The 24,372-nt window shown below is 41.6% G+C and overlaps 1 protein-coding gene and 2 long non-coding RNA genes across 6 annotated transcripts in view; 1 reads left to right on the forward strand and 2 right to left on the reverse strand.

Annotated features, from left to right (window-relative positions):
* Positions 1–11,282, reverse strand: part of LOC119172976 (alpha-mannosidase 2C1) — a 538,513-nt gene extending 527,231 nt beyond the window's left edge. Inside the window, exon 1 of one of the 4 annotated variants that reach the window (XR_012895065.1) lies at positions 9,714–11,282. Coding sequence is in view for 2 of the 4 variants with exons in the window: in XM_075893986.1 (XP_075750101.1) it covers positions 9,714–9,959 (246 nt within the window). In the remaining 2 variants the exon portion in view is untranslated. The remainder of the gene's footprint in view (positions 1–9,713) is intronic. The other 3 variants (XM_075893986.1, XM_075893985.1, XM_075893988.1) reach the window with 3 other exon arrangements.
* Positions 11,283–12,110: 828 nt separating this feature from the next.
* Positions 12,111–19,098, forward strand: LOC142814747 (uncharacterized). Its single transcript, XR_012895074.1, has 3 exons — positions 12,111–12,360; positions 14,977–15,053; positions 16,528–19,098. It is a non-coding gene; the product is annotated as an uncharacterized LOC142814747 (long non-coding RNA).
* A 733-nt stretch (positions 19,099–19,831) lies between these two features.
* LOC142814748 (uncharacterized) lies at positions 19,832–22,222 on the reverse strand. The gene is made up of 2 exons (XR_012895076.1): positions 21,776–22,222; positions 19,832–21,041 (listed from the first exon to the last, which is right to left on the reverse strand). It is a non-coding gene; the product is annotated as an uncharacterized LOC142814748 (long non-coding RNA).
* Positions 22,223–24,372: the final 2,150 nt, after the last annotated feature.

The following is a 24,372-nucleotide window of genomic DNA, read 5'->3' on the forward strand; positions in this document are numbered from 1 at the left end:
CTGGCCTGTATGAGCACCCAACCATCGCAAATCCACACATCGACGCCGAACTCCTTAATTGCCTGTATCAAATGTGGCTTCCTACATATCATCACCACGTCAATATCCAGCTCCTTGCACAAAAGCACTAAATCCGCTTCCTTTACCTTGTTCAAATCCATCGTCACACTAAGCAAACTTTGGTTGCTCTAACTGCTGTGAAGGCACCTCAAATAAACACTAGTCTTCACAAAGCAGTAACCAATCTACCCCTTTGGAAAAACATCATCTATCCAAAGCACCTGGTAGAATCTCTACAGAAAGTGAGCACTCATCAGCATCGATACCAAGAAAGAACACAATCGAATCCCGCCGCTGCCAACCAGCTGCGTTGACCGAAGAGCGGGGCACTAGCGTTCACCCAGGCACCGGGGAAGGAAGAACTTTTGTGAGGCTTCTTGCTCACACAAAGAACACACGATTTATTTCAATATTTATACGGGTCAAGCACACTAGGCGTCGAGACGTACCTTTACACAAGACACGACCGGCCTTAATGAAGGCCAGAGAGAGAGAGCACCGAGCTAGCACGAGATGAGCTTTTTATATCCTCAGTCCTTGCATGCGCTCCTCCTCAAACGCGAACTGTCTGTCCCCGCTACTTCGATTCATGTTTTCTGCAGCGCACAGGGACACCTCTTGCGTTTATACTGGATGCGTACCCCGTTTCGCAGGTACACCGATAAGCGTCCATTGCAGGCCGGGTCCTTGCACTGCCGGTTATAACACTTGTTAAGGCGTTTATTAGCCGGCACACAGCGAGTCTACACAATGGCGACAATAACGACCAAGCACGGACTCTCTGCGCGAGCGGCGTTCTTTTTGGGTAGACCCACTAGAAAGCACTTGAGAGTTCGACACATTTCAGTGTTCGGCGGCTTCTCTACAATTACCCCGGGGTCGAAGAGGGAGCCGCCTGGCGACCTAACAGCTTGTCACTACGAGCAGGTCATAGTAAGCCTTTAGGCGCTCCATGTTGACTATGTCGCGCCGTCGACGGGTTACACTTTGCCGAGACATTCCCCTCGAACCAAGGTAACACTGTTTGGGGATGGGTTGGTCACGAAAATAGTGGCGTTGCCCTGGGTAATTTGCACGGTCGCGAAAGGTACTAGCAACCCTTTCCTTCTAAAAGCACGGTCGGATGGCGAAATGGTGAGCTCGACGACGCAAGGCACGCGTGGATGGCGTTGCGGACGGATCAGAGAGCAAGTCGATCAGTTGGGCGATCCAATTATCCTTTCGCTGTTCGGTAGCAATGATGTCAACATCAATGGCAGAAACAGCAACCGAGGATACTGAGCAGAGCACGTCAGCTTCAGGCAGAATAGAGCGCGAGAGGGCGTCGGGGTCAGCATGCTGGCATACGTTGCGGTAGAGCACGCGGATGTTGTAGTCTTGTAAGCGAAGAGACCAACGGGCGAGGCGGCCTGAGGGATCCTTCAATGATGACAGCCAGCATAGTGCATGATGGTCGGTGATGACATCGAATGGGCGACCATACAAATAAGGTCGAAACTTTGTAAGGGCCCAGACGATCGCCAGGCACTCTTTTTCCGTGATGGTGTAGTTTGTCTCGGCTCTCGTGAGCGTACGGCTTGCATATGCCACGACATAATCAGGGAACCCGGCTTGCATATGCCACGACATAATCAGGGAACTCGCTGTGTGTCGGCTAATAAACGCCATAACAAGTTCGTGGAGAGGGCTACGATCCCCTTCGATGCCCTTGGAACTACGCTCACGTACCCAGCACCTCCACCAACTTGTTATGGCGTTTATTAGCCGGCACACAGCGAGTATACACAATGGCGACGATAACTGCCAAGCACGGACTCTTCGCACGAGCGGCGTTCTTTTTGGATAGACCCACTAAAAAGCACTTGAGAGTTCGACACATTTCAGTGTTCGGCGGCTTCTCTACACACTGATGATAATGATGAATGTGTAGTTCTGGCTACTCTAGTTTCCTAACTCAAGTGGTTACACAGCGATTTGTACTCTGCTAGCACGTCGGCATCTCTTGTTTTGATGAATATCGCAGACATATTGTCGTTTACTGGTGTAAGCTAACTGATAATCCAGAGTTCATGAGAAGTCTTATACTTTTGTCACACAACAACCATGACTTCATCTCTTCGCCGAGGTTTATGTCACACGACTTCCATTTTGGAAAAGGGAGTTTGGCAATGATCATTAGGTCTTGATGGAGTAATCTCGTTTTGACATAGCTACTGATAAGAAAAAAATATTGCTAACAAAGTTGTCTAAATTAAACAATTTAACATTATACTTTTGTTCGGTTTAGAATAACACGTCTATTTTCGAGGACATCAGAGTCTGTACCCTGTACACGCAACATTTCGCCAAGCTGCCACCGGTAAGTGCAGCGCCGTATTTTTCATTTATACACACACGAAACATATGCATGTGCACAGTGTACTTTCTCACTTTAGTTTTATTACAATGCATAGAAAAAAGAGAGAGATAGATGAATGCACATTGTTTTAAAAGTGACTACATATGGCAAATATGGAATGTCTCGACAGATGCAACAGCCCCATTTCTGCCTCGTGTGGCTCCAGTCAAAAGTTTTCACTAAGTGACATACCATGGCTACAACTCCACTCTAGTAAAGCTCCATTGAGGAGTTAGAAGCTGAATGGAGGTATATGGAGCTCAGTGGTTGCCGCATGGCAGGGCTATTTGATGGCGTTATAACAATGGGAAAGCCCTCGTATAATAATATAAACATTTCTTTGAATTTGCCGCAAGCACCCTCAGCTGTGCGTTTCTCTGTATACTGGAGCCTCATCTAATAAAGCTCCTGAATTACTGAGACAAAGTTGATGCTGAGCTGTTGCTTTTCAAGAAAAAAAAACGGCCCATTTTGATCTGGTATGCTTTAAATATTGGTTATCAGTTATTGAAGCCCCGCCGCGGTGGTCTAGTGGCTAAGGTACTCGGCTGCTGACCCGCAGGGCGCGGGTTCGAATCCCGGCTGCGGCGGCTGCATTTCCGATGGAGGCGGAAATGTTGTAGGCCCGTGTGCTCAGATTTGGGTGCACGTTAAAGAACCCCAGGTGGTCTAAATTTCCGCAGCCCTCCACTACGGCGTCTCTCATAATCATATAGTGGTTTTGGGACGTTAAACCCCACATATCAATCAATCTATCAGTTATTGAAATCAAGTAACGATGTTTGTATAGAAAAAGATGACTAAAAGACATTTTAAATGCGAAGCATTTCTTAGCGAACTTCAGAGACAGAGCGTATCTGCCTGACTGCCTGCCTGCCTGCCTGCCTGCCTACTTGCCTGCCTGCTTGCCTACTTGCCTGCCTGCCTGCCTGTCTGCCTGTCTGCCTGCCTGTCTGTCTGACCGCCTCAGACTTTTGGCTCACCTGGCCGTCTTGATAATGGTATCAATACCAAAATTCGTATGGCAAAGCATGACTGTATGACTAGCATAATAGACTAGTCATAACATGAAAATCATGACAAGTATGTCATGAATTTCATGATTTACATTTTATAATCTTGCTGCTGTTACGGTGGTTTCGTTGACATGACATCTTGCAAAACTGGTATGGTATGACCCCAAGCAACCTTGGCCGACTGCCGACCATTGGCGGTTGGCTGGCATGTAGACGGCAGCCAACTTCACTGGCCCCCAGACATTTGAAAAGGGTCAGCCTGAGGTGCGCTGCCGGTTACATCGGCACTTGGTCGGCGGCGTGGTTCGGGCCTCCGTCGGCAACACATCGGGCCGGCCTAGGTTGCCGAATGAGTATAGTAAAACAACATGTATTTATTTAGACTGGCATAAAATATATTGTTGAGTGATTTTAACTAACATTCTCAGTGTATACTGGGACAAATCTAAAAAGGCCTCGAGAAGGGAGTTGAAGCAGTTGTCGATCGGGCGTGAGTCGTAATGTGATTTACGACTGAATTAGTGTTATTTCCACGTAACAATATAAACAACATAGTGTTTTCTTTAACATTAAAAACATTACCTAGCAGACAGTGAGATACAATATACCTGTGGTCTTAAGTTCGGTTACTTTAATAGGCAAAGAGTACTTGTGCGACAATCCGATTACATTATAGACCAGATAACACAAAATATAAGTAATTTAATTTGTACATGATTTTGCCGGGGGAGCGCATCCACCTTGAGAAATTTCGCCACAGCACCATCATTCGCCAAGAGGGCAAAAATATATTGTTAGGGTTGAATAAAGAATGACTGGGTTTATTTGCAGGGTGAGAATATGAGATTGGGCAATTAGAAGTAAAAATGGAGCTCTCAGACAGCACCAGACGTCGTCTCCCTCTTTCACATCACTGGCACATACCACAGGCCGGCGGTTCATGCTGTAGCAAAATAAATAAATAAATAAATAAATAAATAAATAAATAAATGTGTGTCTGTGTGTGTGTTCAAATACGCTAATAGCAGACTCTTATAAAAAAAGTGGCTGAATAAACGGTGCATTTCTGCCTCAAATACTTGATTACATAATAATTAGATCCCTAGCATAAGCAAATTTAACTCAAACAATGCATTTATTCCATTTATAATCTAAAAGCACAGGAAAAGCACAGACAAGCCAAGGTGGTGGTAGTGGCTGGAAAATGAAGAAGGTGTTTAACCAATTCCCCAAAGTGGGTACACGTGCCATTTATCCAAGGAAACAAACAAATTTCTGCAGCCAGGTTGAGAGCACGGCACAGGGCCTGCAAGCCAAAGTCAATTCAGGAATCGTGTGCTAGTAGAGAAACACAGAAAGGAGAAAAACAGCAGTAAAAAAAAATCTTTTACTACTCCATGGTTCTACTGGCCCGGCCTGCGGCCCCGTAAGGTCCCAGTGGGAATACGGAGTCACCCCTCTTTTTGATGGTATTTGTTTTCTCACCACACAGAGCAGCACATGCGTTCCTTCGAAAGAAGTTGGGGCCCCGTAGTTCGGCTTTGGGGACAGAACATATACACCATGCATCCCGTCTCTCTTAGAGCACCCCCTCGCTTGAAAGATGCACGCGCAGGTGCAGTCTAGCCCGGCTGTGGTCAGAAAAAGAAGACCTGAGGAAAAGAATGCGGAAGTTTTGCTTGTTTTTTGCGTATACTTTTTTTCAAGTCGCGGCGTTAGGAAGGAAGGAGACAACGCTCGGAGCACTACCATGCAAAGTCATAAGAAGCACATGCATTGAGCAGGATTTCCTTTGCCATGCTCGTAGAAGCAGCCGCATCCCCCCGCTGAGGATTTCATGCGTACTCGTAAGTGACAATGTTTCCTGACGCATTGCCAGTTTTGTCTGTTGGAAAAATTCACTTTGATCTGCACAACTGATGTGTCAATCCATTAGTCTCCTCTAGCTGACGAAGAAGAGTGGTTCAGGTGAACGGCTGCTGTATCAGTTGTCGTTGATCGTTTATCGGTAAATATACACCTTCCGTGTTTGTTTTTTTTTTTGTTTGTTTGTTTATATTGCAAGAGCATGACAAGACTTGCTTTTTTTTTCAATTAGGAAGTACTGCAACAAGGACTGCAAAAAGTGTGGATAGCGTGATGCACTTGTCTCGCCGTGCTGAAAGGAAGTCGAGTAAGATCCATGCTCTGCTGCTAAGGTACTACGCAATTTTTTTCACGTTACATTAGGTCGCAAATGAACTGTAAATGATGACTGAAAAATATCTGCCTAGCCTGCCTAGGAGGTAAGATGTGTTTTCCTTAATTTATTTGTTGCACTGTTTGTTTTCTGGTGACATAATACGAGAAAACTGTGTGCTCTGGGGCTTCAAGTATGTTTCAGAACATCAACGGACTCACATTATTGTAAGTGCACAGTTTTTTTCTGATTTGTGTATATACCCACAAAATTGGTTTGCCGAATTGTGCATGCACAGTCGCATGCGTTTCACGCATGCGACTCTTTAAGTATCAATGATTCTGTTTGTTCTTTTCAGCTTTTCCCAGCCACAGGACGATACAAGCCTCACATCTCAGTGGTAAAACGTCGCACACTGAATACGTACTTGCGGCCAAGAGTACGAAATTTGACTGAAAGAGAGAACCGATCTAGCAAGAATACCACTCCATCGACTGTATAGTTGGGTTGCACAAGGCCTGCTACAAATTGTTCCATGGGAACAATGTGGCATGAAAACATAGTGCATTTATACAACTGCAAAATAAACAAATAAAGTGAGGAAACTAGCGTTCATCTTTCTTTTATTATGTTTACATACACGCTAACAAGTGCAGACTTTAAAGGCATTTAATTTCGTATTACATGTGCGCAGAGCCAATGTGATGTGCACAAAATACAAAAAAGAAAAGCAGAGCAAGGAACATTGGCAGCCGACCTACAGCTGTCGGTGAATCAACGCTTATGTAAAGGCAAGCTGTATGCGGCACGCACTCAGGTTCGTCGGCCAACGCGGTCGGGCCTACATTGTGTTCCGACGTCAGCTGGCGTCAATCCCCAAGACCGACCCTACGTTGGTTTTCAAGGTCGGGCCACCCACTTCGCAGTCAGTCACAAACCTCTCGCCAACCTCTTGCGGAGAACAAATTTTTGCTTGGGACATGACTGCATGGCAAACATAAGTGACAGACCCTAAGGTGGAAATCAAGACATGCGTGTCATGATTTTCATGTTATGACTAGTCATGATTACACACCACGCTCATGATGCGATCGCGGTCATTTCGCTAGCTTCACATACACCAAATTTGGTATTAATGGACTTGAATGAATGACGAAGGTATGAATGTTACAAGCATGATAATCATAAAATGCATGTCACGTAAGAACATTACTACACGCCATGCCCATGATGCGCTCGCGGCTGTTTTGCTAGCTTCATATATACCGAATTTTGTTTTGAGGTCAACGGATGACTAAAGTTTTTAACTCATGCAAACGTTATAATCATGACATGAGTGCCACGTAAGAACATGACAACATACCATGCTCACGATGTGCTAGTGGCCCTTGCGCTAGCTTTACATATACCATATTTGGTATTACGTGACGTGAATGAAAGACGAAGGTAAATGACATGTTTAAACATGATAATCATGACATGCATGCCATGTGAAACAAGATTACATTCTACGCTCATAGACTGCTCGCGGCCGTTTCGCTAACTACCCAAAAACTGAATTTGGTATCAGGTGACGTGAATAGCCGACAAAGGTAAATGACACGTCAAAACATGATAATCATGATATGCGTGTGATGCAAGACATGATTACATGCTACGCTAATAGCATGCTTGTTGCCGTTTCTCTAGCTTCGCATATCGTATCACGTGCTACTAAATTTGGTATCGCATGACGTGAATAGACGACAAAGGTATATGACACATCCAAACATGATAGTCATGGCATGGAAGTCATGCACGCATAATTTACATCCACCTCATAATGTTGCGTCAATTTTTATGTGACATATCAACCTTCCTCATTTGTGCTTGATATATCATCAATTCTCACAGTACGTGGGATCCGCCAATTTTTTTATCAAGGTCTTTTCTGACCTTGTTTTTTCGCTTCCGTAGTTACGAAGAAACTACTTCTAGGTTGTGCTGCTCCTGCATTCAGGTATGTCCTACCAACTTACCCAAATTTCCACGCTTCATAACTTCCCACGTGGGGGGGGGGGGGCTGGTCAAGCCACTTCACGCCTTTGATCAGTAAATCTACAGCGGGCATATGAATGCTAGTGTGTTATTGTCTGTTTGAGTAGACATCAGTTGAATGCAAGCCATCATAAGGGCGATAGTTATGCTGAAGTTGATTAGTTATCAAGCACATGTCAATACAAAATGTGTAGCTAACTTAGGCTCCCTCAAGAAATATAGTCTGCGCGTAGGGCTCATTCGAACTAGTCAATATTTTCCTCAACTGGACTCACTCACTAAAGTTTGTCACTCGGACTCCCAATCTAAGTCGACTCATGCCGCCGACATACGTGCGAGTAATGATCTTTTCTGAACCATATACGCGCAGGCACGAATTCAGAATGCAACCAGGTACGCGTGCCATTAGTGCGATTGATCAAACGTTCAAGCTGGCCACCTTTTATTGCAAGACTGCTTACCGAACATTTTGTTTGGTTTCGGAACCACTTGTGGTTTAGTAGGCATCCACCCACCCTGCTGTCACTCCGTACTTGAAATTGCAAAAAAAAATTATTATGCGCACTTCAGGACTGCTCTCACTCGCGTCAAAGTTAGTAAGTTCGGTTTATTTATTTATTTATTTATTTATTTATTTATAGAATACTGCGGACAAAAAGTCCAAGCAGGGTGAGCATACATGAAGCACACTAAATAACAGAATGAAACAAGGTTGCAAAGCGTTTTTACACAATTTCTTTGCTATAAGACAGAAGGGTTATGGCTTTAAAAAAAAAGTAACAGTTGAACAACAAGGTGATAATACCATTCAAGGAAGTCATGGAAGAAGAGTATTTACACAAATGGTCAAGGGCGTTGAGGAAATGCTTCGGTTAGTTTATTCCAATCATCTATTGTTTGTGGGAAGAAGGAGTACCGAAAAGTATCAGTCCTTGCGAAGATTGGAGTTAGGGAATGAGGATAGTGGTGTCGAGTGGGTCTGCTTAACAAGGGGGATACGTATATTGCGGTGTCTAAGGGTAGCCTGTGGTTCACTATGTCTGAAAGAAACTGTAGCCGACTTTTTGTTCTTCGAATTTGTAATACTTCTATACCATTTGCTGTTAGTAATGCAGTGGGGGAGTCGGTTGACATAAATTTACTATATATGAATCGTACTGCTTTTCTTCGAATTCTTCCTAGGTATTGGACGTTAATTTTTGTGTGGGGATCCCAAACTATGGAGGCGTACTCAAGTTTAGGCCTAATTAGGGAAAAGTAGGAGAGGAGTTTAACACTAGGCGGAGCAGTCTTGAGCTTGTGGCGGAGAAGGCATAATTTACGGAAAGCGGCAGAGCAGATGTTGTTTATGTGCAAATTCCAGGATAAGGTTCTTGTTAACGTTAATCCTAAGTATTTATAGGAGGCTACTTTAAGTAAAGGGGCTTCAGCTAAATTGTATGTGTAGTTTAATGGGACTTTTTTGCGCGTTATGGGGAGATACACACATTTGTTTGCATTAAGAAGCATTCCCCATTGCTCACACCATTTTGATACATTGCATAAGTTAGTATTAAGATCACATTGGTTACTAATGCAGGTTACATCTAAACAAAACACAATCATCAGCAAATAAACGAATTTGTACCGGGGTGCTAATTACATTGACAATGTCATTAATGTAGACCAAAAACAGAAGGGGGCCTAGTACACTCCCCTGCGGAACGCCAGAAGTCACAGGAAGGCAGCCCGATTGTTTTTCTCCTACCTGAACATATTGGTTGCGATTGAGTAGATAAGCTGAGATCCAGGAGATAAATAATTCTGGTATACCAACTAACCGAAGCTTTATAATTAGTTTATTGTGTGGAACTGTGTCGAATGCTTTACTGTAGTCTAAGAATATTACATCAATTTGGCCGTTAGCATCAAGACAAGCTGATGTTGCCTAGGCGTCATAAAATTCTTGGCGCCGCGTCGAGCTTTCAGACATGTGCCCCACAAAAATGCCTAGGATCTCAAAGCTAGTGAGGGATAGTAGTACCTTAAACCAGCAGGTAGTCCACGTCGGTCCGAACTGAGCACCGACACTGGTGTTCACGAAGTCAGGTCGCTTAGATGCTTCGTCGAACGAGACGCGGTCGGGTGTAGACCACACGGACAGACTAGTTAACTCTTTGGCTTCAGGGTAGATCCTACCGTAAAGATTGACATCCGTGAAATAGACCGGACTGACGAATTTCTCCACCCTCTCAAGAGTGGACCGCTTGTTTTTGAACAGCGAAGCCATGCTCTCGCTGCCACAACGTGCTCAGAGTTCGCAAGACTAACACAAGAGTATTGTCACAGAACACCTGGTATTGTTTACTAGAGTGCAGAGCATAGATGATCCAATACACAGATACACAGACTCCAGAGGGAAAGCTGGGTTAGAAAAACTACTATAACCAGCCAACTAACCAGGCACCACAGTTCACCACTCGCAACTTTCACCACATAGAGAGGGCGCTGGTGCAAGCCCAACATTTTCGCCCTACTTCACCATAGAGTTTCCCACAACACTTATTAGAGGAAACTCTGGCGCTAGTGACTACGCAGATGATATAGTGCTAATGGTCGACAACAAGGAAGATTTGCAGAGATTGGTGGACATCTGCGGTAATGAGGGAGATAGGTTAGATTTGAGATTCAGTAAGGAAAAATCAGCAGTCATAATTTTTAATGACAATGAAGGTAGTGAGCTCAGAATACAGGAGGTCACGCTAGAAATAACAGATAAATACAATTATCTGGGCGTATGAATAAGCAATGGGGCCGAGTACCTAAGGGAACACGAAATATACGTGACGACTAAAGATAACAGGAATGCAGTGGTGATGAAAAACAGGGCACTGTGGAATTACAATAGGTATGATGTTGTGAGAGGAATGTGTAAAGGGGTCATGGTTCCTGGTCTGACGTTCGGCAGTGCGGTCTTGTGCATGAGATCAAAAGTTCAAACAAGATTAGAAATTAAGCAACGTCAAATAGGTAGGCTTGCGCAAGGAGCTCACGGAAATACACCAAATCAGGGAGTACAAGGTGATATGGGATGGACATCATTTGAGGGCAGGGAAGCTAGCAGCAAGATAAAATTTGAGAAGCGATTGAGAGAAATTAGGGAGGAGCGTTGGGCTAGGAAGGTATTCAACTACTTGAACATGAAGAATGTCGATACAAAATGGAGGAAGCGAAGCAGAAAATTGACTGGTAAATACTTGGAAAAGAGCGGGGGGCCAAAACAAAAGGAATTATCGGTTAAGAAGAAGGTGAGGAAGCTGAGACCGATATGTGGAGAATTGGCATGATTAAGAAGTCCGCACTAGAGATCTATCGAACTTTTAAGCAGGAAATTGCTAAGGAAAGGATCTACGATAATACTCGGGGTAGTTCTCTACTGTTTGAGGCCGAAACGGGAGTATTGCGAACCAAGACATATCGGGCCAAATACGAAGGCGTAGACACGGTATGCAGTGCGTGTGGAGAGGAAGAAGAAACTGCCGAACACTTGATAATGTTCTGTAAAGGGCTTCACCCTATTGTTCAGGATGATGGCGCAGAGTTTTTCAAAGCACTGGGGTTTAGGGACAGGGAGGGCAAAATAGACGTTAAGCGGGTAGAATTAACTAAGGGAGGTTATCTGATTGGTCGCTAAAGTCAAAACACGAGTGAAATTTAAACCCTTCACTGCAAAGTTCAAATCCCCAACCTCACTATTTAAAGGAAAAAAAATAAATATAGTTTTTGGTTCATTAAGTGTTACGGCTTAGTGGCGCTAGCCACCGCTCGATCTAAAGGGTACAGCCATATTCATCCATCCATTTATCCATCCGAGGCTCCGTGATTTGAGGGGAGCCAAGGAGGATATAAGAGGGGAGCTGGGAGCTGCAAGCCTACAACACACGGTTACAGTGTAACACAGGGCTTCAGTGAGCATGGGAATTATGGGTAGCACAAACGTTTGCCTACTTTTCGTAATTCTGGCTCCAAATGACTTTTCGACATAAAAAAATTGTTATTTAATAAAAGACAGACAAAATCTTATGTAATGACTGTGGCATGCCCAATTTTATTTATGCCTTTATTTTTACTAATATACGCTTTAAAAAGTATAAATACGCATAAAATCAAACAAAATTTTAGTACAATGTTAATGTTGCTTTTTTTGCAAGTGTCTAAACTTAGCAGTAAGTTTTTGGAAAATAGAACAAAAATGAAAAATTTTAGGAAGTGTTTCAGTTCCCCCGGTGGCACGAACCTTTTCGAGGGCCGCGTTTGCTGCCACCGGCACCGGGTGGCACGAACCTTTTCGAGGCAAAAGCGTTCGGTTCACCCAATAGCCGCCTAAAACCGGCTTGACTTGGCTGAAAACGTATGAATAGACGGCGACAGAATCGCCGTGTTGGACATTTTTTTGGGGACGTTTAGGTCGTTTAGGTGGTGCGAATCAAAGGTCTAAAGTTCCTCACTAACTTGTGAGGATCTTTACCGTGCGGTGGTTATTTATCCGTGGTCTTTGCTTGGCCGGGAGCCTTATGCATTCGCGAGAACCGCCTCTGCGCATGGATACGTGGATATGTGGTAACGACTTGCCCGATCATGAACACCGTGTGTTATGCTATTTGTGGATGTATGCCGTACGTGTATGTCTGGTAAGTGCGTGTGTAGCGTAAGGATCGATGTGTCGCTTCGGTGAAGTGTATGCTTGCGCCAAAACTTTCATTGAAGCTTCTTCTTGCGTAACTGCGTGAGACAGATACGAAATGCACAAGTTGGAAGCGATGGAATATTACCAGGTGTTCACACGACGTTATTTTCCAAGTGGCTTAAATATGTTGTCGCCGATTACGATAATCGATTTTCTAAGCTATGTCTTTTCTTGTGGGTGTATACAAAGAAAAAAAAGAAATAAAGTCGAAGATGTGCTGGAAGCACTATAAATATTCGCTCAAAATTGCCACCTTAGGCGTCTTCTTGAAATTAAACAGTGCCGCAAGGCACTTGTGCCTTGCGGTGAAGTGCACGCTGTGTATTGCGGTAAAGCATACATATTGCGCGCGCTCGTGTTTAAATTGGAAATGTAGCACTGACATTGGGCCTCGTGTGTGCACCTAAATTGTACACGCGCTATCCTCTGCCTCATCAGTGACGATGCGGCAGTCAGTATCGTCATCATCTTCAGCTTGTGTAACAAACACAGAACAATTTACCTAGTAAAATATATTTTGTGGCAGGCAATTCGCAAGGCATTCAGATGTTAGTTCATTGCAGGATTATTCAAGATTCTTAAATGGCACCTTCAAATAAACGAAACATGCATATGAGAGGCTTCAGTCGTACTTCAAAATTTGTGCCATGCCTCAAATTAAAAATGATTATAAAGGAAACATATGCTAAGGCTGGGTGTAGATTACCGTTCACAATTCAATTACCATTAATATTTTAGAAACTTAAAAAATTTGTAGCTCATGTTTTCCTATCGAGTAAGCACAAAAATAACTGTTGAAGTATGGTATACAATTACTCACACAGTTTGCAAGAAATAGATCTTTGAAACGGATGTCGTGCCAGAACTAAGTGCAAGGTGGTTAGAGGAAACTGGTTATGACCCGACATAATAGCGCATGTTCGAAAGTTTTACATGGGCTGCTTGTTGGCAAAATGGGGTGGGAATTAGGTAAGTGCCTGCAGGGATCTGCACGAAGAGATGAAACCTGCTACATCTTTTTCATAAATTTCATTATTTGTGTCAAGCATGCGTGCACTCTTCGTTGTTGTGTTCTCTCAGGGAGCAAGTATATGGCATACGCTTGAAATCCATACGTTACCCCTGCGATTTGAAGATGTTATCACAGTGGACATGAACGTGCAATGTAGCTGAAAACGTTGCTGGGCACCAACTTTCTTAACAATTTGAACCCGCTTATACTACAAAAGTTACCACGTGACTTCAGCCAAATAGTTTCTAACTGTTGTGGTTACTGTCAGATAAAAGTAATAATGAGCTAGTTGTGCTTGGACAACAGTCTTGCGTTACTGTATTAAAATACAGTAATTTAGTACCTGCATATAGAACTAACCACTTAGTTATTTTTTTTTATTTGTGGTCCTATTTCTTACAGTTTACTTTCAAAATATTTCATACAAGGTGGTTAAGTTTTAAGTCCATACAGTGGGCAAATTTTATCAGCAGTACCGCATGCTGTACAATCACTTTTACTTCTCCTAGAAAGCATGGTGTTCCACTATTCCGGTATGTCTCGGCTGGGCTTCTCGACCTCGACGACTGTACATGTCAAACAGTTTGCCAAGTGTAACTACTTACTCCCCCATAACTCTAAATTTTGTCAAGCCATAATAAATAATTGGCAGTAAGGACCAGTTACAAAACCCTTTTTTTATGAAGTGCTCATCAATCAGGGACCTAACAATTCTGTACATAAACGATGACAGCAACCACTTCTCCACAGATTGAACGATTAGGATGTACTAATAAAAGCATTAATATAATCAGACTCTTTTTTTTTTTTGGTAAGTAAATACAATGCATAGTCTTACCAGTCAGTGATTCAATATTGTAGCTAAACTATTGTTGAAAGCCAGAGTCATTTACAAATGCCATGTGAATTCCCAGAAAGCACTAGGTAGCTTTATATAAATTGGGGATGTCTGCAAAAAAGTAAAAAGCCTACGTTTATGTTGAGCAGAAGTCCAAGTGAACATGCATGCATATGTTCATAAACTAGTTCCCTGTAACATGTGGTCCAACAGCTCTAGCTTAAAAGCTTCAGGCAGCTTTTATGCTGCTCCAAAAAGATTTTAGTTGCACCACAAGCTCCGGATATGCCTTTCATGAGTCACGTCACTGTGCCTGTTGAGTCTTTAAAGAAACAGGTTTGAAGGGGATGCTAAAATTTTTTTTGAAGGGGGGAGTAGCAGAGAGCATTAATTTATTAAAGTCTTCAATTTTATTATGTTAGCTCTGAGGCTTGCAGGTATGTTAAATGAGCATGGTCATATGAGTAACACCACATAGGTCAATAATATTTGGGTTGACAGCAAGGTATGAAGAGACAGGATTATGCAAATTGCAGAAATAGACATAGTGAAGTTGTCGAGAAGACTTTGTTAACAGTACATTTACAGGCTTCATGCAGAATTTGCTTTCCAGCAGGGTGCATTTACTTTCGCTGATGCTTTCGATGGCATCATTGCAGTTCATAAGCACTGGTTTTACGGACTGCACGTGATGATCTTGTTTTTTCAAGGTTCATGTACTGATTAAAAAGTATAGGATCAAGAAACACACATGCTGTCTTAAGGCATAATCAGGCTCACCATAGAGGTAAGTGGTAAAATTTTAGTTAGTTGTATGTGGGAGGTCTGTGTACATAACATCGTAGTAATCTTGCAATGCTGTAGCTATATTTGTGTAACGAGTGAAGCTTCTTTTCCTGTTAAAAATTTCTGCCAAGCAAACAAGTTCCAACAGTAGGATTTGCCCTTGGGTAAAGCAGGTGGTAAGAGTGAGCTTATTCAGAAGCCCTTCAAGAGTACCCACTAAAGGAATTAGTACCTATAGGGCAAAAATTCCAGTGCACCAAGAAGGGCAAGGGAGGACGGTGCAGGTTAACATTTCAGGAGGGCATCTTCTGGACATCATCCTTCTCTAGCCACAAGCTTGTATGGCCAATGTTTAGCAGACTCCTACTAACATAAACTAGGTATAAATGTTGCTTCTCTATTGCAAGATGACACACCATATACCTTTTGAGAGTCTCCTCACCACAAGCCCTTACATTAGCCTAAAAATATTTTTTTCTACGGTGCCCTTTTTTTGTCCTAAACAGTTGTCTCAAGCAACAATATTCACATTGTGACAGTATAGCTGGTGACCACAGAGACTGCTCCAGCCATCACGATGTATACTCCACTCAAAATGTAAGACACTGCAAAATCATATTCCGGTGTGCGTGCATACGACCTTGAACATGCAAGCAGTGACCACTTCTCTTGTGTTCTCTGCACTGGCGCATGCTTGTTGCACACCTGTTCAAGATTGTGACAGTGAAATTAGTTCTGGCAATGCTGTCTCAGAGGTAAGGCTGTGTACGCCCTTAGGAACACCATGGTGGAGCGAGCAGAGATTCATATCAAACGTAGTTATAAACTGGCAACACCATGGTGATATAAGCACACTTGCATTAATTTATTACATTTTTATTGAGGCAGACATCACACAGCTAAGCCTAGTTGTGATCTCTTTTCGTTATTGTCTACATAGTTTTCCCTTTGGTCACAGCACAGGAAGAAAAATTTCTCTGTGGGAGCGCCATATTTTAAGCTTGCATGACTCCAATGAAGCACTGTGCAAACAGATATATTGAAAATGTCAATACTTCGGGTCCTATAAATGGTGAACTGGTTGTCACATTCAGCCGGTGATCCTGCAGGAGCTTTAGCATATACTCTAAGGTCATTTTGCATCAACAATGCCACATACAATAGTTTAACAATGGTTGTTAATGGGCAAGATGATGCATAGCTTCAGGGAGGTAATTAAGCGAAGGGGGAAAAATATAGATGCCTAAGCACCATTAAAAAAATGAAAAATCACAGAAAAAGAGCATCGGTCGCAGCTGAACTACAGAAAATATTTACACTGCACCACAGATTTGCATCGTCTAGAATTTTCCCTAATAATGTTATACCAACCTGCCTAGCAGCAAGTACTTCTAAGGTAATAAAGTGCAGAATGACACTTGCATAAGACAGGGAACAGGACGCGAGTTAACTGCCATCTATCTTTGTTTGTGCAGGGTGTCTACCAACCTGGGAAAGTCGGGGAATTGGGGCCTTGCTGGAAAACTGTAGGAACTTTGGTAAAACCTGGCTAATTCATGGAAACTGGCGGCAGTCTGTGCCACCATCACAAAAATAAGCATTACCCTTGATCAATACTCAAAAAGTCACTCCTTCGACTGCAACTACCGTGAACGGCTAGAAGAGGCCTAAAAAAAGACAATGCATAACTGTTTCTTCTTAGTGTACAAACAAAAGGATACACCGACCAAAATGACACAAAGTTCACTGATGTTTGGGCACCTGATATTGTTCTTATTGACAGCCTTAAGAAAGGTACATCGTATTTAAGTATGACTAGGTGCGTGATGTAAGCACCAAAAGTATATGGTCAGCGTTCCATAAATCTTATTGAGTATATGTGCAGCTGTGTGAATGTGCAGGGATTCCAGGTGCTGGCATGATGCAAGCTTGTTTTCTTCGACCAGAACACGGTTGCTTGACCAGTCAATTTGAAAGCCTGTATATTCCGCATGTTCAGCGAGGGCATCCAAGGCCACCCATGATTTGGTGACTTCATTTTGAACTGTTGTGTTTAACTCTTTCATTGAAATCACAGGTCTCATAGACTGACATGTTGTCACACTCGTGGCAGACTACAGTGTAAAGAAGACTACAGAAAGTTCGCTCGGCAGCTTATTCTTTCCATTGACTAAAGCATTCCTTAGCTTCCATGTTGGTACATGCACTATTTTGATGTATGTTCCTTCTACATATCACATATCATATCTGGCTTTCCAAGCACAGCATTTCTCACATCGGTAAATTTGTGCATATTTTTCGTGGCCACAAATTCGGCTTGGCTTGAAGGCCTTTTAGTTTGGTGCTTAGGTTAGAACTGCCATCACAAGAGGTTTGCTCGGCTCTGTCTTGCCTTGTATAATATTATTGCTATTATTATTATTATTGGCGATGCAACTGCAAACGTCCTCCGCTATGCACTTATTGCAGATATTTCAAGAGTAGCACACTCTCTTCTCATTTCATTTCCTTGAGATGGTGTTATTAAATCCATGAGTATTTTTTATCATTATGTTCATAGAAGAGTACGTAAATGAAGGTAGCATGAAGGTAACCAAAACACGCAACTTAGCTTCACAAAAAAAGCCTACTGGCTTTTTCAGCTTGCCTTTGTTGTACATAGCCTGGTCACTCCTCACAACGGTGTTCATGCTGTCTGAGACGCATCTGGAAGCTAAGTTGCATGTTTTGGTTGATGACAAGGAAGGCTTCTTTTCAACTCTAGATGGCTCTATGTATAATGATAAGGTAGCCACTGGTTTGGAAAAAAGCTGAATAAATCATTTTCTGAGCAACTGCAGCCAATCAATTTATGTGGATGGACATGCATCTTCACTTTCACATGCAAAGTCTGGTGTACCCCAGGGATCAATCATGGCACCAGTTTTGTTTCTCATTTACATCAACGACATTGGACATGGTTTGTCATCTACTATCAAATTATTTACGTACAACTACATCATTTATAGAAAAGTTGACAGTACCCAAGCTAACGAGTCATTATAGTTGGACCCTAATAAACTCGTATTTTGGTGTCATTATGGCAAATTAACACTTCCAAAACGAAGGCCATGACGTTTACAAGAGCATATAAAACAAAAATGAGTCAATATGAAATTCAAGCTCTCCCCATTGAAAAAGTATCCCTATTTAAGTATCTTGGAATTCATTTATCTTCTGACCTGCCTTAGAATAAGCGCATCGATATCATAACTAGTGAGGTGTCAAAAGCACTTGGATTTATTAAAAGAAACCTTTACTTGGGGAACTATACCTCTAAAATGCTAGCATACACTACACTTGTCCGTTCAAAGATAGAATATGCATCCATCATCTAGAACCCACATCAATCATATCTCATCGATTAACTAGAATCAATACAAAATGAAGCAGCAGGATTTATCACCAAGTAGTATTCTCGCAACTGCAGCACTACAGATATTACACACTCACTTTCATTACCCCTTGAAACACGCAGACTGTCGTCACTGTTGTTGCATTTTCATACATTTTATCACAGTAAATCTGCCTTCGTAAAGCTTGCACAAACACACCTCATAATATTTTGAAACATATTGACAACTAATTCAAAATACAGCCTTTTTTGGTACGCACAATTATGTATCAACAATCACAATTCTTCGAAGCACACATCACTGGAACACACTGCCAAGCGACATCCCTTGATTCATTGATCGTGCCATCTTTGTAAACCAATTCGATATTTTCTTGGACATATGACTTACCTATCTGTGTGAGTTTGTAAGTGCATGTATGTGTTTATTTTTACTCTTCTTTCATTGTAAATATATTTTCTCCTTAAAGATGATAGTCTTGCTTGGGATACTCCAATGCAAAAATTTTGGTCTGTCAGCAAAAAGGCTCAAGTACGACCACATCCACAGCATCCACCAGTATTGCTCAAGTTTCTGCGTTCATACTTGTATGATTGTCAATAAAAAGCAAATATTGAGCATATTTGAGGCACAATATCAACACGTCGATAATGTGCACTGTGTTTATTTATACTAGAAAAAGTATAAATAAGTAATTCTAAGCACTGCAGCTGACAATGCGACGCTTCGCATGGAAAGGCAAGTCTCCTACGCTTTGCTAAGACGATACTGTGCTGCTACCTGTCTTGAAATCTACAAAATATGGCCTCCAAGATTGCACGCATGCTGCGTGCTGCGTGCTCGCTATAGCAAAGGCCATCCTTTCGTTTTCTGAAATTACCACCAGATGGCGCTCATGTCTCACGCAACACCTCCAGGATCCCATTCACCAGTTTTCTCGTGCAAAACATCAAATAAATATTTCTGTCTATTCACTCTTTTCAGGCGAAATACAATAGTCTTTCGACGACATTTTTGGTCAAATATGCAGATAGGGGGCAATTTTTTTCATGGCAATTTTCTGTATATATATTTTTTTGCACTATAGCTGTGTCTTTCTTAATGAGTTTTCATTCCTGCCACAATTTTTTTTTTCCCTTTTGCATCTTTGTCTATGGAACTGTATTCTACATTGTTTACCACTTTAATTTTATAATGGCAATGTTCTGATTTGCAAATTTATTGTATAACTAAAACCCCCTGCGTAATGCCTGAATGGGCCTTTAGGGTATATATTAATAAAAAAAAGTGTTGATGCACAAAGCGGGTGACTGAACGAATAAGTTTATGCACTGTTACTAACGCTTAATCAGGAACATGTAGCGGCAAGTGTGAAAAAAGCAAAAAGGCAAAAACTATCAGTTTTTATTTCAGTGAATATTCATGTTGCCACTAAGAGCTGTTGTTTCAGAAAAAGACACTTGGTAAATAAATGTTTCAGAGTATATTCAAAGAAATTCGGAGCGTTTGAAGACTTGTGATCCGCTAAGAATTTCTAACTCAGAATCTATCATCTTATCACTAAGTGAACAACCTTCTTTGTGCCGTAATGCATTCGGTATAGACGTAAAAGATTTATATTATTGTTTGCCCCAATGTGAAGATTTGAAGTGTATAAAGCAGTGCATGAGAGAAGATAATGATGAGTTTTTGTTTCAGTGCCAGTGTGGCATCTCTATTGCGTCGTTTTTAGAGCTCATGCAGGCCACCTAAATTCTACCGTTGTGTCTTGGAAGGGAAATAATTTTGTCCAAAAATCTGGTATCTGCATTGAATCATGAATATACCTGTAATTAGTTATATTTTTCTTGGGTATGTAGACGGGCAGCTGCAAAAGCATTTGAATTGGTTATCATCACACGCTGTTTGATATGTCCATGACTTCTTAGTTCTACTGGACATTAACAATTGCTCTTTACTGGTTGCTAATATAAAGAAAGATGTTAAGGAAAACGAAATGCCAGCGTTTCACTTTGGAGTTTCAAAAAATTGATGAGCTACAGTTTCTTGATTTAAGACAGGCTTTCGTCAAAGATCACATATATAGCAATACCAACCTAGATTCATAAAGCCAATGCTAAATTTTAATTCTGGCCACTCAAAACCATACAGGGAGCCATTGCGTCAACTGTGCTGGGTGCCGCTCTTCAGAAATTACGCAAGCACCTTATGGCGCATGCATTTGATGCACAAGTTGCTCGCCTTGCAAATTCTGGCTTTCCGAGTGACGTGATTTGCTCCTTGTCGGAAAAACTTATTTCAAAGATAGAGAAGTTTTATCATTGTGATTCTACTGCACTAGAAATTAGTAAGAAAAAGAGGCAGGCAGTTATCCCATACATGTACAGGATAGCACATGGTTTGAAAAATGTTGATGCTCGTTATTGCATAAACATGTCATTCTCAGCACATAATAAAGTGCATAATGTGTATACTTTGGTGGATAGAGCATTGTGTCAGCAGCCAGGGAAAGGGAACAAATGTGTCTCCAGTCATGTCCACAGATATGCTCCTTGCACTACTGGCGTGGTTTATGGGATTCCACTGTCTTGCAGCTGCGAATATTTAGGTGAAATGGGGCATTACATAAACGTGTGCTTAAGAGAGCATGGGCTAATGCTATCAGATGCTAAAATCACGTCTAATTTGGCAGCTCGTTGTAGGCCATGTGGATGTGTGCTCAGGGCTGGGCAGAGATGCCCGAAAAAGTATTCTGGAATGCAGATATCGAAATGCGTGGTTTGAAAGCATAAAATACATATACTGAGATAAATTTGTAATTCATGTGACAGGATATTTCAGAGATACGTTTGTAAAAAGACAAAAAAGTATTCCAGAATACATATACTAAAATACTTTTGTCTATGTCGGGGATAGTTATACTCCATACAAACATTTGTTATGTGCAGCATAATATTTAAAATGTGCAGCACATTGGAACTTGCAAATGAATTTGATTTATTATATTTTCGCCATTTTCCGAGTGTCATTAAGGCATTACAAAGGATGCTTACACTGCACATAATTGTTAATAACCACATATTTACAGATATCAGTTGCAATAAAAAACTATGCCATATGAGAGCATCAGTCACACGCATTGTACACTGAAATCCGGAACTCAACAGTATTAGATATGCTAGAAGGAGCATAGTTCAAGCGAAATGCTGGAACCATAAACAAACGAACTTCCAGTTGAAGGTTTAGTGTTTTCTAGAAACATCTTAGAAAAGGCAGAAATAATTAAGAACAGACAAAACAAGGAATGCGAAAGAAAACTCAACAAGACCTCTTTCGAACCGCTGTTTGGCGATGCTGGCGTTTTTCAGAAATGCTCTGCAGAAAGAAGTATCGTAGATGGCACACGGCACCAAATTCTCTTTGGGTGGTTTGTGGCTTCCGCAATAAGCTCCAGTTTTTCAAATGGGCGCTGCAAAAGAAAAGTGGAAAAAAAACTAGAAAAACAAACGCTACTCGTTCAATTGGCATGAGGAAATACATTTAAAAAATGGCGCCCATTGTGCAGTATACAATACTCCTCACAATGAAAATATCTGTGCTGGAATTCAATATAGCAGTATAACATTGTTGTCACGCTGAAGCAGGCCATCATTCAAACACATCATAGGATGCGGGTAGCAAAGCAACTAGCTCGCTTTCAAGAAGGTAGGAGTCAGTTTCGCCCTCAGCAGAAATGTAGAAATGGTGGGTGCATATCTTACCGTGGACTGCCAAGGTCACAGCAGAAATTTTTTTCCCCATTGTCAACACGTCTCAGCTCATTTACGAAAAAACTAAAGTAACAAGATACCCATGTCCTGGATAGTATCGCGATACATGCGATACACTTCCAGTTGAAGGTTTAGTGTTTAGTGAACTTCCAGTTGAAGGTTTAGTGTTTTCTAGAAACATCTTAGAAAAGGCAGAAATAATTAAGAACAGACAAAACAAGGAATGCGAAAGAAAACTCAACAAGACCTCTTTCGAACCGCTGTTTGGCCATGCTGGCGTTTTTCAGAAATGCTCTGCAGAAAGAAGTATCGTAGATGGCACACGGCACCAAATTCTCTTTGGGTGGTTTGTGGCTTCCGCAATAAGCTCCAGTTTTTCAAATGGGCGCTGCAAAAGAAAAGTGGAAAAAAAACTAGAAAAACAAACACTACTCGTTCAATTGGCATGAGGAAATACATTTAAAAAATGGCGCCCATTGTGCAGTATACAATACTCCTCACAATGAAAATATCTGTGCTGGAATTCAATATAGCAGTATAACATTGTTGTCACGCTGAAGCAGGCCATCATTCAAACACATCATAGGATGCGGGTAGCAAAGCAACTAGCTCGCTTTCAAGAAGGTAGGAGTCAGTTTCGCCCTCAGCAGAAATGTAGAAATGGTGGGTGCATATCTTACCGTGGACTGCCAAGGTCACAGCAGAAATTTTTTTCCCCATTGTCAACACGTCTCAGCTCATTTACGAAAAAACTAAAGTAACAAGATACCCATGTCCTGGATAGTATCGCGATACATGCGATACACCGTAAAATTATTTCACTACTGAGATACAAATACATTTTTTAAAAGTGCCTTGATACAGCAATACAGACACTCAGTAGTATCTCTTAAATATTGCGATACTACCCAGCCCTGTCTGTGCCCCACTTGTAGAAAACAAATATCAAATATTGACATGTTGATTAGCGCATGTGTGAAGTAGCCGAAGCATTTTCATTAGATCTAACAACAAGTGCATAAGTATTTCATGTAACACTCGTCTAGATGAAGAACATAAGGTCTTAGAGAAGACATAAATCATTCTGTGTTGTAACACATGTGTACATGTGCATAGTTCTGATGAGTCAATATTTTCTATATATGTTCTTTCCTTTTCCAAATAAATTTCAGTTGTGAAATCTGCGCTCTTATGCTCTCTGACTGCTTCTAACCTGTTCCTTTGTAAAATATTCTATGGTTAACACTCACCAATTTGCCTAAATCATGATTCTGCATCTTTTATTTACCTATGGAATCGGGGAAGCAGTTGCGGTCTGACAGATTCCTTTTTTCCACCCCATATTCAAACATCAGCACTTCAAACGCTACCGCAGCTTTTATTGCAGGTGTCTGAGTACTTTCATTGTGCTCCACGTGTCAGAACCCAGAGAAATAAAACACCAACAAGCATGTGTGCATTGTGTAAAAAAAAAAAAAAGAGAGTGAAAGAAAGGATAAAGTAAATTATGCTGTACAGTTTCGTTGTTGCAACATTGTTGTTAGTCGTTGTCAAGACAAGGTGGCATAAAATACGTAAGTACTCCTTTTTGCTGAAAAGTATATTTTAGACATGTACAAATGAGAGGGGAATGCAAATCATTAGTAAATACAGCAGTCTAGATCAAGGTAATCTAATCCAATCCTAAATGGCCTGCAGGCTATAGCCATTATAATGAACTGGAATGTGCTCCAGTTAGCCAACTGGCCGGGCTGTTGCATCCTTGTTTTATACGAATGCCGCGAGATAGCGCCACCTTTACAATTCCTAGCAGCAATGGCTGCACTGTTGGACTATCGCAGGCTCCTTCAAACTTGCAGCTGCAGTTGATTTTATTTGTGTGGTTGTGTTCTGGTTGTTCCAAAAACCAAACAGCCAACTTCCTCAGTGCCTGGGTCACAAGTTTTGTTTTGACCAGATACACACATTTTTTCATAATTACCACATACACTCACAACATGAGTGTGTGTGTAAAATGTGTTCATTTGTTTTATATGAGTGCCTCTTATTTTATTTTTTACTGCTAAAGTGTTCTTTCCACCGCACATTTTCCAAGAAGACATTATGGTCATGGAGTTTGCTTTTAATCTATGTGAAAAACCTGGAAAAATCACTA

Source organism: Rhipicephalus microplus, chromosome 4 (genome assembly GCF_043290135.1).
Source record: "Rhipicephalus microplus isolate Deutch F79 chromosome 4, USDA_Rmic, whole genome shotgun sequence".
In the NCBI taxonomy this organism is placed as follows: Eukaryota; Metazoa; Arthropoda; class Arachnida; order Ixodida; family Ixodidae; genus Rhipicephalus; species Rhipicephalus microplus.